At 36.5% G+C, this 14,697-nt stretch overlaps 1 protein-coding gene across 1 annotated transcript; it reads right to left on the minus strand.

The window, feature by feature from the left end:
• Nucleotides 1-12,675: 12,675 nt before the first annotated feature.
• Nucleotides 12,676-13,731, minus strand: LOC141717160 (protein EPIDERMAL PATTERNING FACTOR 1). The gene is made up of 2 exons (XM_074519268.1): nt 13,225-13,731; nt 12,676-13,072 (listed from the first exon to the last, which is right to left on the minus strand). Exons 1-2 carry the CDS (start codon nt 13,340-13,342, stop codon nt 12,828-12,830), a joined length of 363 nt encoding a protein of 120 aa, XP_074375369.1. The 5' UTR covers nt 13,343-13,731; the 3' UTR covers nt 12,676-12,827.
• Between the last annotated feature and the right edge of the window lie 966 nt (nt 13,732-14,697).

Consider the following 14,697-nt stretch of genomic DNA (forward strand, 5'->3'; position numbering starts at 1 on the left):
GTGGCTGTTCAAGACACATGACTGGTGATTCTACCCTGCTCACAGAGTTTAAGGAGAGAGCTGACCAAGTATTACTTTTGGAGATGACAGCAAGGGTTATACTGTGGGATATGGCTTGATTTCAAAGGACAATGTCATCATTGAGGAGGTTGCTTTAGTGGATGGTCTCAAACACAATCTGTTGAGTATCAGCCAGCTTTGTGATAAAGGCAATTCAGTAACCTTCAACTCAGAAGCCTGTGTTGTGACTAATAAAAGAAGCAACAAAGTGGTTCTCACTAGTGTGAGAAAAGGAAATGTGTACCTAGCTGATTTCAACTCATCTAATGCAGAATCTGTAACTTATCTTCTCAGTAAAGCAAGTTAGGATGAAAGTTGGCTATGGCACAAGAAGCTATCCCATTTAAACTTCAAGACCATGAATGAACTAGTAAAGAAATAACTGGTCAGAGGCATTCCTCTAGTGGAGTTTTTTAAGGATGGACTGTGTGATGCCTGCCAAAAGGGGAAGCAGATTAAAGCATTATCCAGAAAGAAACTTGATTCAACAATTGAAGAGCCTCTACAACTGCTTCACATGGATTTGTTTGGACCAGTCAATGTATTGTCCATCTCAAGGAAAAGATTTTGCCTAGTAATTGTAGATGATTTCTCAAAGTTCTCTTGGACATATTTTCTAAAGTCTAAAGATGAGGCTAGTGAAATCATCATCAATCACATAAGGCAAGTCAATAATCATCCTGATTTCAAGGTTAGAAGAATCAGGAGTGACAATGGAACCGAGTTCAAGAATTCTGTCATGAGAGCATTTGGTGAGGAAAATGGGATTCTGCATGAGTTTTCAGCAGCAAGGACTCCACAACAGAATGGAGTAGTGGCAAGGAAGAACATATCACTTATTGAAGCTGCAAGGACAATGCTTGAAGAATCTAAGTTACCAACATATTTCTGGGCTGAAGCTGTAAATACTGCATGTTACACTCAGAATATTTCTCTGGTTAATCAAGCAAGATGCATGACTCCCTATCAATTGTTCAAGAACAAGAAGCCAACTCTAAACTTTCTTCATGTCTTTGGCTGCAAATGCTATATTCTGAGAAATCAAACTGATCAAAATGGGAAGTTTAATGCTAAAACAATTGAAGTAATTTTTATTGGATATGCTGTTGGTAAAGCATATAGAGTTTACAATCTAAGAACCAACATTGTTGTGGAATCAATACATGTTGTGTTTGTTGATAAAAAGATTGAAGGACTGGAAGATGAAGATTACCATGAGAGCCTCAAATTCGACAATGTGGAGATGGTTAATGATGACAGTGATGACGAAAGTGATCAAGAAACAGTATCTAAGGATAATGCAGATAAATCTACTACCAATGAAGCACAAAACTCAACATCTGTCGAGTTGCATAATGCTTCATCCGTCGGGAGGCAATCTGTGTTATCCGTCGGAAGACAACCAGCTTCATCCGTCGGTACTCAAAATTCACCATCCGTCGGGTTATTAAAAGGAGCAGGAAGTCAAGATAGATCACCTATAGAAAGTTCCCCTTTCTTAAATCAAAGATCCACAAACTCAGGGGGAGTTTCTAACAATCAAAACTCAATCACACATCAAGACAACAATGAGGTTTCTTCATCTAGAGCTAATCTACCTCAACAAAGGAAATGGACAAAAGATCACCCCTTTGAGCTTATCATTGCTGATGTTTCTTCTAGAGTTCAAACAAGAAGAGCAACTCAGGAAGAATGTCTATACAACAGCTTTCTTTCCAAGGAAGAACCAAAGAAGGTGGAAGAAACTTTGTTGGATCCTGACTGGATTTTAGCTATGTAGGAGGAGCTAAACCAATTTGAAAGGAATAATGTATGGAAGCTGGTGCCCAAGCCTAAAGAAAAGAATCCAATAGACACCAAGTGGGTATTCAGAAACAAGATGGATGAAAATGGCATAGTTGTCAGGAACAAAGCTAGATTGGTTGCTAAGGACTATTGTCAAAAAGAAGGAATAGATTTTGATGAAACATTTGCTCATGTTGCAAGACTCGAAGCCATCAGAATCTTCTTAGCCTATGCAGCCCATGCCAATTTCAAAGTCTATCAAATGGATGTCAAAAGTGCCTTTCTGAATGGAGATTTGGAGGAAGAAGTTTATGTCAGTCAACCTCCTGGTTTTGAAGATCCAAATTTTCCAGAACATGTCTATTATCTTTTGAAAGCACTTTATGGACTGAAGCAAGCACCTAGAGCCTGGTATGACACTTTATCAAAGTTCCTTTTGGAAAATCACTTCACAAGAGGTACTGTAGATAAAACTTTATTTTTCAGAAATATTAATGGCTCTAGTATACTTGTTCAAATTTATGTAGATGATATTATATTTGGCTCTACAAATGAGAAACTTTGCAAAAAGTTTGCCAAATTGATGCAAAGTAAGTATGAAATGAGTATGATGGGAGAACTAACTTACTTTCTTGGCTTACAAGTTAAGCAAGTTAGTGATGGAATATTCATTAGTCAAACTAAATATTTTTTTGATCTTTTAAAGAAGTTTGATCTAATGGATTGCACATCTGCAAAAACTCCCATGGCCACTGCAACTAAGCTTGAAGTAAACACTACTGAGAAGTCTGTGGATTCTCAAGTTATAGAGGCATGGTTGGCTCACTTCTGTACTTAACAGCTAGTAGGCCAGATATAATGTTTGCTACATGTTTGTGTGCTAGATTTCAGGCTGATCCTAGAGAATCTCACTTGATAGCTATTAAGAGAATTTTCAGATATCTCAAGGGAACACCAAAACTTGGCATTTGGTACCCTAGAGGTTATGGTTTTGATCTAACTGGCTATTCAGATGCAGATTATGCAGGTTGTAGAATTGATAGAAAAAGTACAACAGGAACCTGTCAATTTCTAGGAAACAAGCTTGTGTCCTGGTTCAGTAAAAAGTAAAATTCAGTTTCTACTTCTACAGCTGAAGCTGAATATATTGCTGCTGGCAGCTGATGTGTACAGATTTTATGGATGAGAAATCAATTGCTAGACTATGGTTTGCAAGTTGAGAGAATTCCTATTTTCTGTGATAACACAAGTGCAATTGCCATCACTGAAAATCCAGTACAACATTCAAGGACAAAGCACATAGATATCAAGTACCATTTTATAGGGGAACATGTAATGAATGGTACTGTGGAACTTCATTTTGTTCCTAGTGAGAAGCAGCTTGCAGATATCTTTACCAAGCCACTGGATGAATCCACCTTTTCAAGGTTGGTAAGTGAGTTAGGTATGCTTAATTACTCTTAAATCTATCTGAGTTATTTGCAAGTTGGTATGCAGCCAGAAATTTAATTGATTTTTCAGTCATGGAAGAAATTTTGGCTAAGTCAAAATTTACATCTCGACGGATGATCTTTATCCATCGAGTTTGATCATCCGTCGATATATATAACAAAAATCAATTATGTTTCTGGATTATTTTATGTCTCGACGGATAACAGTTTATCCTCATCCGTCAAATTGTCTTAATCTCAGCCGTTAATTCCCTGTACATTATCCATCGAGTATACTTACAGTTTGTAAGCATAACACGACGGATAATGGGTGGAATTTTTACAGTTTATTTTTAAACGGCTATTTTAGGCAATTTCTATTGGTTACTTTATTTTACTTTATTATTTTTATCAGTTATTTTTGAGATAGTATAAAAGCTTATTTCATTGCAATTGCTTTTCTTTTATCATTCTCAATTCAACTGCTCTAATTTCATTCTCTCTCAAAGCAATTACTCTCTTTCTCTCCAAACTCTTACTCTCTAAAAATGACACTTGTTGTAAAGATTATGTCTCAAACTGGGTTCATTTATGAGAAGAACAATTTCACTACATTAGTGAACAAGGGTATTCAGCAATTGGATGACTATCACAAGATGATGGACTTTGTGAAGAATTGCAAGCTCAATTATGCCATGTTGGAATCACCCACAATCTTCTGTGAAGTTGTTGAAGAGATGTGGACCACTGCTACCTATAACTCTACAGATAAGACCATCACTCTAACCATTAAAGGTAAAGAATTCTGTATAAATAGTGATGTGATAAAAGCATGTTTCAAAATTCTTGATAATAATGTGACTTCACCATACACTGACACTGATATAGTCAATATGCTCAATTCCATGCACTATACACTTCCTACTTATAAACTGAGTGATATTAGGAGAATGGGTCTTAGGAAAGAGTGGAGTTTCTTGTGTGATGTAGTTACAAAGGTTTTCTCAGGAAAGATCAGTAATTTTGATTCAGTGAATATTTCCATGCTTAACATGCTATACATGCTAGTTACAGATAAATTTTATAATTTTAGTGATCTTGTCTTGTTTGAGTTAGGTTTTAAATTAGGGGAGTTAAATAAAAGAGGTAAACATATGTATTATGCTAGATTTCTTATGTTATTAGCTAATCACCTCTGTGAAGAGATTGTGCTTGAGAACCCTAACAACAAAATGGATTGTTGAGTTCAAGAGAGAAGGCTCATTGTAGATTTGAACAGGGCCAATCATCACAAGGATGTGCCAATGTTCTACTTTTTTGTAATGCAGGCACCTCAGGTAAGTGAGGTAAGTTCATCCATCCCTACAACTATTCCAACCTCCACAATTTCTTTGAGTTCAAGAGTAGGTATGGCAACTGTGCCAATGACCAAACATTTGCCTACCAAAGCTGCCAAACCTACTATTATCTCAAAATCCAAATCAAAGAAAGCCCCCTCTGGTATCTCCCAAAAGATGCCAGTTGCAAAATCCACAAAAGCCAAAGAGAGGAGTGTGAAGGAGGGTAAGTTAGGTGATGGAATGGGTGAACATAAAAGAAACCCCAAGAATAAGGTTGGAGAGTTGAGTGAATCCCAGCCTAGCCACACTGTAGTTTCCCAACAAATTGCAGTGCTTAAAAAGGACAAAAGCTCATTTCTAGCTGCATCCTCCCAAAAGGATGTAGCTATTGAACAAAGCTCTCAACAAAGAGCACATGCCAAGAGGGTTAGGGACACAAGCTCACCCCAAACTTATGCCAGAAAGAAGAAATCAAAAACCTTTGGGGATGCACAGGGTACACACACTGTGCAAACTGGTGCTAAAGACACAGTCACTGCACCTTCACAAATTCAGCTTGATGTGGCTCCAATAAATGTGGAGTCACAACCAAAATCTCTAGTTATAGAAGCACCTCAAACACCATACTCACCAACAAATTCTCTGGATGTGGATATGATAAACACATCAATTCCTGATTCCCCTTCTTTAACTCTGTTGGGGAAGCCAAAATCTAGTGCAAGTGAGAATCATCTTTTAGATGATTTGTTGGCTCACTTGCCAATTCTTTCAGGAACTGTTGTGTCATCTGTGCCTAAAATATCTTCAATCAGCACAGAGTCAACAATAGTTTCTATTCCCAGCTCATTCATTTCTACTCTCTTGACGGATATTGCTCATCCGTCGAGTAGTGATTGTATCCCGACGGATAAGCCTAACAGCAGTTATCCGTTGGATAGCAAAACCACTCACTCGATGGATATCACTCATCCGTCGAGTTTCTCTGCACAGCTTCAAACTTCAATTCTTTCAAGTGCAGAAAATTTAGTGATTGTACAATCACTCTTAGGATTGAGAGAGAAGAGTGTTTTGAGTGAGAGTCTGGGTTGCTCCCAGGAAAAAGGAGAGGAAATTAGTGAAAATCTGCAATCCATTTCTTCAGGATTGGCAAAAGTGAGTGAGAGGAGTCCCACCTTAGTAGGTGAAGGTGAGGGTGTGAGGGTGGGGAGCCAGGGTGAGACCCTGATGCAACAAAAGAGAGAAATGCAGGTAATGGAGCAATAAGGATGGATGTCATTGCTAGTGAGTTAATGAATGTCCAGGATGCAGACAGGGAAGGACTATCTCATCATCTTAAAGTTGTTATAGATTCTACTTCTCTTGATGCTGAGGCATTTACTCACCCTGTTCCAGCTTATCAAATTCTAGATGAACAGGGCAATGACAATGTAGCACAGATGCTCAATCTGGTGCATACCACCCAGTCTATGCAAAGGGCTAAGGATGCCATCACAGCTTTGCCTTCTACAGCTGGTGATGTGGACTATGAGACTGGGGGTTCAGCTGATTTATTTGGAGATGAGAGTGGGGACAGTGAAGATGAAACAATGGACATAGGGGAGAAGTAGGCTCAAGCTCAAGGTCAGGTATGCCATCATGGGCATTCTCAAAGAACTGTGATGAGTATTACTTCAAGACAACCCTGATCCATTTAATTAATCAAACTCATACTGCTCTTCAAACCACTACCAATTCTAGCACCAAGAAGCTACTTCAGGCATATCTAGCCTCCCTGCAACTTCAGCAAATCCAGGGCTTCCATCATGCTAGAGATGTGAACACCATGAAGGGTGATATTGAGGAGATGAAGAAGGCCATTTCAGATAAAATAGACTCTAAACTTCCAGACACTGCAATGATTGACATCAAGAGGCAATTAAGGAAAAATTCTGATCTTGCAACCAAGATAGAAGCCTTGGATACAAGAGTGTCAGCTATGGAAGCATCTTTGACTGCCATTCATCTCCATCAAGCCCAACAGACTGGTCTACTTCAAAAACTGGTGGCAGCTCAAACCCCCTCCACAACTCAACTTGATGATAACAAAAAGGGGGAGAAAGGACCAAGTGAGGGGGAGAAGCTTCAGATACAAATCAGTAAAGTAATTGTGCCTTCGATTACTATCTCAAAGCCACCAGTCACAGATGGTATAAATCTGATTCAAGCAGCAGTAGCCAACTTGAAAGTTGCTGAGAAGGAAAAGTTGAGTTTGGTCAACTGGGAGAAGATTGATGAGGAGATATAAAAGAAGTTTGAACTTGTAAAGGAGCCAGTTAAGTCAGCTATTCATCACTCTCAAGTCAAGCAAATTAGTGTTAATGAGATGAGTATGAACTATCTGGAAAGAGGACAATCTTCCTGCATCAAGTCTCCAAAGGCTGAAATAATTCTTAAACCAAGGGAAAACTACTCAAAATCATCTTTGAAGAACCCCTTGGACACTGTGTATGAGACACCCAAGCCTGATGAGAAGAAGCTTTTGTCAAGATCAATTGCCTTCTATAAAGATCCAGCTGATTCAGCTTCTAAAAGGAGGATTGCTAAGATTTTCAGAAATGGGAAAGAAATATGTGTGGTGGCTGGACACCCTCAATTTGCTCAAGCAAAGAGAGAAGAAAAAGCTAGATTGAAGCAGGAAAAGAAGCAGGCTGCTCTAGATGCTAAAAAGGCTAAACAGAAGAAAGAGCAGATTGCTATCTTGGCCAAGCTACATGCTGTAAATTCATCACAACAAATTCCCTCTCAACCATCTGAAGCTACGGAATCAAGGAAGCAAGTTGAAGAACAGAAGAAATCTCCAAGAAAGAAAGCATTGGCTAAAAGAACTAAAAGGAAACTGGATATTGTTGACAAGGAATTGGAAGATCAATTTCCTAAGGAATCCACACCAGCTACAACTCAAGCATCAAAGCCCTCTGTGGTATTTGAAGACATAAGGGTGGTGGATCCCTACAAGAATATTCATGGTGAACCTATTGTACCCAAGGATGAGCCGATAGAATGGAAGAACATACCAATTCCAGACTTCAATCTACCAATCCTTAGCAAGCCAAAAAGGACAAAGTCAAGAGCAGTTAAGAAAGTGAAGCTGTCACCTCTTAAATCCAAATCTATAGTCAAAGCTCAGCCCAAAGTCAATAGGGGAGACTATTTGTACTTGTGTGACATCAAAGAATTTTCTGATCTAAATCTCTATATGGATGAACTAGATGAAGTAAGAGGTATTGATGCATACAGGAACCTACCTGAAAGGTTAGTGTTCAAGTACAAAGGAGGAAAGGAGATTTAGTGGCCACTTCACAGGATTCTTCAAGAGAGCCAAGCTGTACTGATTAAAGTTTATTCATCCTTCAAGAAGAACTTTGGGTTCAATATCACTACAAAAAGACTAATATTGAAGAAGATTGAAGAACTAAGGAGTGTTAGAGCTAAAGATGCACTCCCAAAGACTCTAATCATCCCATACACAGGGAGAAGAGTGCATCTTATAAGGCCCTACTGGCTGATGGAGTTCATAGATGACAAAGGTGAGAGAAGATTCTTCAGATTAGAAGACCAATTGAGCATCTCCAGCAATGAGACTCTATTGGAAATGCAAGGAAAGCTAAATCTCTCAGAATCTGATGAACTGGAATTCCACAGGCAGCTCCAAAATCAGATTATTGAAAACAACAGAAAGCTTGGAAGAAGATCCAGACCTTCAAGAAACTAGATAAATCTGCTCAGTCTAGAGGAGCATCTTGAAAAGGACTGTGAGCAAAACTTTGTACATTTTGTTAATTGAAGCACTTTTCAGTATTATCTACTTTTCTTTAAAGCTGTATGTTTAGGGTGTTTTGTTATCATCAAGTATCTCTTAATTTATGGCTACAATTCTAGTAGACATAAATTGGGGGAGATTATTGTGCATACGTTTTATACTTGATGATTTCATGAACAAAACACCTTAGTAGATTTTACTTAGTGAAATAATGTAGTACTCGACGGATAAGATTTATAGTCCCGACGGATGACTCATTATAGTCCCGACAGATGATGTCTTATTATCCATCGAGTGAGTAGCTTATGTAACAATAAGTCTGTAGCACATTTCTGCATTCACCATTGTGTAGATTTTGTAAGTAGTATTCAAGTCATGTTGACTTTAACTAGATATGCAGAATAGGTTGATTAATTGTACATAGATGATGTCTTGTAACTCTGCATAAGTGAAATGAAGTCAAGTGCCAGTTTGCTACCCGACGGATAACCTACAATGAAGTCGACGGATGATCATGAACCCGACGGATGAAGAATTCAAATATCAGTTGACAGTGACAACACAGTCACATGCGTCGAGTGGATGCAAATAGAATGTGGTAGCCTATTCAACTGGGTTTTCGAGAACAAAGAAGCATTGCCATTTTCATGCTATTATGAAGATATTCAAAGATGCTGGAATAGAGTAATGAAGTAGCATTGTAATAGATTAGATAGTTTTTGTTTTTATTATCTTGTCTTATTACTTTATAATCTTGGTGATATATAAACCAAGAAGTATCAAATAGAAACAATAACCTGAGAGACAACAAGAGAAACATTTGTAAGTAGAATTCTTAGCATTTCTCTGTATTCTCAGCAGTTCAATATTTGTAAGCAGCTGTGAGCATTTTTGCACACAGGGTTCTCTCGATATATAATATATATCTCTGGTGGAATCATTCAAATCCACCAGAAAGTTTTTAAAGACTCTTGTTTTTTATTACTTGTGTTTTGATTCACCTAAGTTTTATTCCGCATTGTGCTAATCAATACACTTATATTTATATTTGAGTTAGAACATTTTATTTCAAGAAAAAGTTTTAAGAATTCCATTCAACCCCCCTTCTGTAATTCTTGTCATATTGTTAAGGGACTAATAGTTTAAAAAATTTCTCGACCAACATATTATTTTCTCTTCTATTTTTTTGATAATAGAACCTTATAAACATTCTCACCATACACATACACATGTATCTTCTCAACCACGTCTATTTAACCTTATAAACATTCTCACCATACACATGTATCTTCTCACTATCATCGAAATTGAGGAGCGTTCTTTTCTCATGCCGCACATGTATCTTCTCATTGTCATCGAAATTGAGGAGTGTTCTTTTCTCATGCCGCCACTAGTAAATTCAAAGTTGTTGCCCTAAAATCATGTCCAACAATGCTCTTCATCACCAAATACATGTTCGAATCTCGCCCCATATCTATTTAACCCTATAAACATTCTCACCATACACATGTATCTTCTCACTATTATCGAAATTGAAGAGTGTTCTTTACTCAGGCCGCCACTGGTAAACCTTATTCAAAGTTGCTGCCATAAAATCATGCTATTTCCTTGTGCTTATTTCGCTTTAGGAGGCTGGTTCACAGGTACAACCTTTGTAACTTATGGTATATCCATGGATTGGTCAGTTCCTATTTGGAAGGCTGCAATTTATTACCTGCCGCAATTTCTACTCCTGCTAATAGTTTAGCACATTCTTTGTTGTTACTATGGGGTCTTGAAGCACAAGGGAATTTTACTCGTTGGTATCAATTAGGTGGTTTGTGGACCCAACACTGCTCTTCATCATCAAATACATGTTCGAGTCTCACATGATTATTCATCAAAATCTTCATCACGATAAAAAATCTTTTCTCATACATATGATTGTTAAATCTACCTATGTTTAGTATCAACTTGTTGATAGAAAAATTTGGTACTTCGTAATTCGATATTAGTAGTTGAAAGCTAAATTTACATTGTTAATTTATCGTCGAAAAAGTCATCAGAGTGTTGTAATCTTGTGATTTTTGGTGGTTGAGATAAAAATGGGTAGTGATCCTCCCAGAGTTCCCAACTTCCCACTATTTCATTGTGCATATATACGCACGTAGTTCTCGAAAAGTGAAAATTAAAACATATAAAATTAAGGTTGTCAATTGACAAGTTCAAAACCCGTAAAATCCGGCCAAACCTTTGTCGTAGGCTAGAAGAGGCAATACGATGAATCCAAGTTAAACACAAAAACCCAAGTTGGAGTCGATTAAAAACTTTGTGGATTTGGTATTAGTTATATATATCAAAGTCAATATTGACCTCTACCGATTATTTTTTCAACCAACAATGACAATTATAAAAATTATAAAGCAGACCTCTTCCAAAATATACAGAGAAGTCATTACATTTTATGAGGATAATCCATCAGATCAAAAGTAAGTTTTCTCTAAATATCATCATACATGATATCTAAAAATCGCTAAATGAGGACAGCCCATTAAAATATAGCGCAAAATTGCTAAAGCGTATAAATAATCGAATTCCTAAATTTCGCAATGAGGATAATTCATTAGAACATGGGATTAGTTATTCAACATTATTTTGAAGACTATCTGAGCAAATTCCTGAAGGTATTTGACATTATCCCAAAGGATATTCGAACAAAATTTTGGAGGCTTTTAACATAGAAATTATAAGAAAATCACCCTTTTTCGGCACACCAATTCTATGTATTATATTTTCATATGTGCGGATAGAGATGATATTGACCAATATTAAGCCATCTCTGTATATTAGCTAATTAGTACAAGTTTCAGCCAAGGTATGACCAACTTTCTACTGAATCAATGCTCCACACAAATAAGATTAACAATTGTCAAACCAGATCGTTAGGCTAGCAAGCTCATACAAATAGTAATGCCTGATCAGTTTACAAACTATGCCTTCGTGCCCATTAATACATGCTAAGATACGATCGATATTTGAAAGGTACAGACAATTTCTGAAATTAGTTTTTTTACTGCAATTTCTGAAATAAGTTAGTACTAGGCATTATTTGATCGATATCAGACCAATTTGAGAGGCATAAGCTCCCCAAAAGGTCCAACAATTGTCATCGTCCGACTCGGTAATATCCTAGACGAGCCCAGTAGACATGTGATCAGATTTTGGGTATAACAGATATTATGCGCGGCCCATCACTGCTTTTATAAATCAGTGTTCTCATCCCCCAGTACATCTGGTTTGTGTTTTTTGTTCAAATCCCCCCGGCTCACCAGACCCCTCAACATTTCAGTTATTATACTTGTATATTTCATAGTTGTTGTTTTTTTGTTACTTTCTCACTCCCGTTCAATTCTATACAGTTTTCTTTTTGGGATGTACCTCTCAATTACATACATTTCAGTAAAATTTTATAATATTAAATTAACTATTATCCACTCACATTCACTACTTTATTCTGCTAACTTTATACATTACATATTAATTACATCACTTTTCTTATTTTTCTCCACTAGATTATATTTTTTCTTAAGTTTCGTGCCACACATATATATATATATACAAATGGGTGAGCCTGGGGAGCATTACTTAATGATCTTCATAAAAGAAAGAAGAAGACTTTTGTTCTCTTCTTTGGACGCATAACATCTTTCTTACATAGCTAAATGCAACAGGAAAGTTCATTATTTTGCAGTAAGTCCATTCGCTACGGTGAACGAGAATTATAATTAGAGAAAATTCTCGGACGATCCTGGACAGGGCAGGCTTTGAGTCAGTACAGGGTGAAGGAAACTGCATGGACTTCATTGCCAGAACTCAAAAGTAAAAGCAATTAAAATAAGATAATCACTGATTTATATCAGTATTGAATGCCATGAACTGTGCACGGCTAATGATAATGTAACATATCGTTTTCTAGTATAGCGATCCTAAATTTATATACTCACTCACTCAATTGTTTGATACTCTCTACCCCTTCCACCTGTTGTTTATTTTCATAGTTTCACTCTAAGTCTGCATCTTCAAACTCTTGTTAATTTGTGATTGTTTTAGAATTAAGTTAATGTTACTAGTAGTTGATAACACTGGCTTGTTTTGAAGCTGCTATCAATTTTGACGGTTCTACCATAAAATGTTCTTACTAGTTGAGTGTGTTGCATTAACGAAGTTCATATAGTATACGTACAACACACTAATCTATTTGCTGGCGATAAAAAGGAACACATAGAAAATAACTAGAGTTCTCTGATTACACGTACAAAAATTTCTCTACTAAAGAGATACATCCAACAGAGTGGAACTGCAAGTCAAGAAATGACAACTAGTGTACACGATTGGCTTGTCAAATCAGTGCATAAACCATATGATTGGTTTCGATCATGGAACAGGGTACGACTTGTTATTGCACATGCACTTGTAAGTCATGGGGCATGACTCAGCTTCTTGAATGGTCGCACAAACAAAACTAACCATAACTAATCGACACGGTGAGCACGAGCCACAGGCATGCGAACAATCTGGCAATCTTGAGCCTGCAACTTGAAGCGTGTCAGCTTTCTTATGCTTCACTAACGGCCTATTGAATCCATTTGGTGAATGCCTTGGATGGTGGTGTCCATGATCTGCATGCAAGAAACATTCAGTTATTAAGTTAACATTCAAAAAATTTGAACTTTATCGAGGTAAGTTCTGAACATTGCATTGCATTATACTACACCATTGTTCAAAAACAATTGCAGGAAAGATCTTAATTTTCCAAAATTAAATGACATACGCGAATGTGGGCGGCTAATGTGCCTACAGAACATGATCTCTGGAAGTAATAGAAGAAATGAAAGAAATATCGCAGCACGGATTGAACCCTTCATAGATGTCTTGCTATTATGAAACATTCTTAAACTTCTTGATCAACCTTAGTAGATATGGTTGTCTCAAACACTTTGTGTTGGGGACTTGAAGTAGCTAAGAGAATAGTACAAAGAAACTTTTGTGGTGGTATAGTGGAAGTGAAACTGAGGTGTATGAGATATATATATTTGTACTGAACAAAGTGGTGGCAATGAAGCAAGTCACAAGCAAAAGTGTGGAAAACATAAAAAGATCACAAGAAAGAAGGTTGGCAGGCAACAAGAATCACAGGAAAGGCAAAGAGTTGATCAACATTACATGGTGATCATCCATATGTCATGTGATTAATTTTGGTGCACACCATTTTTTTTATGAAGGGGAAGGTAGCTAAGATTTCTCAGCTCTCTACATATGATGACTACTGGTGAGTCTCTGTGACTGGAGTAAATATTATCAAGTCATGTTATTAAATGACAATCAAAATACTACTACAACTGTAGTAAATTGTGTAACGAGGGGCTGTATATTGTGATGGCCATTAAGTACAGTAATATTTTGTTACATTCTTGAGTTCATGTGCTTGGCGACCAATTAATAACATAGTTTCTATCTTTAATTTGTTCGTGTATTTGCCTTTCATGTCGTAAATAGGAGAAATTAATGAAGAGCCTTTTTTTAAAAAACTTTGCACGTGACGCAGTTATTAATAATGAGCCCATATGTTACGTATTGGGGCCTAACACGCTGGGGGATCTAGGTAGAGATCTGGTTTGGGCTTGGATGTCATTTTTTTGGTAATAGAAATATGAATAATTCAAGGATTTTTTTGACAAACTGAATTACAAAAATTATCAAAAATACTAATTTTCTTTAAGTTTTTTGGCAATTTTACTATCTTCTAATTTTTTTTTGCAAAAAAACGGAATCAACCAAAATCAAACAAATATACAACTAGCTGAATGGAGTTGCACGTAGTTGTATAGACTCGTCAAAGATTGCATATAAATGTTACGTGCAGTTTATACCGGTTGCCAAAAATCGTATTTTTTTTAAAAAAAAAATTGAAAAATAGTATTCTTACAATTTTTTTGTAAAATAACAATATTTTTACAAAAATTTTTTTAGATTTGGATATTTTTTTAAAAAAAATTCATTATGTAATAGTTTCACTCGTAGGTTACCTTCATTGAGGATGGATGAATTTCGACTATTGTAGTTGTAGCTCGAACAGGTTCGTAAAATAGCAAAATTGCTTGACAGTGAGTATAAAGTGATCACCTAACACTTGACCTAAATTTTATAAATATAAAATTGACATATATATTTATATTTTGTATTCAAAATATAAATATAAATATAAAAATTAAAATATTCATATTGTTATGTGCCGTGTATCAAA

The sequence above is a fragment of the Apium graveolens genome, chromosome 4, assembly GCF_009905375.1.
Source record: "Apium graveolens cultivar Ventura chromosome 4, ASM990537v1, whole genome shotgun sequence".
In the NCBI taxonomy this organism is placed as follows: Eukaryota; Viridiplantae; Streptophyta; class Magnoliopsida; order Apiales; family Apiaceae; genus Apium; species Apium graveolens.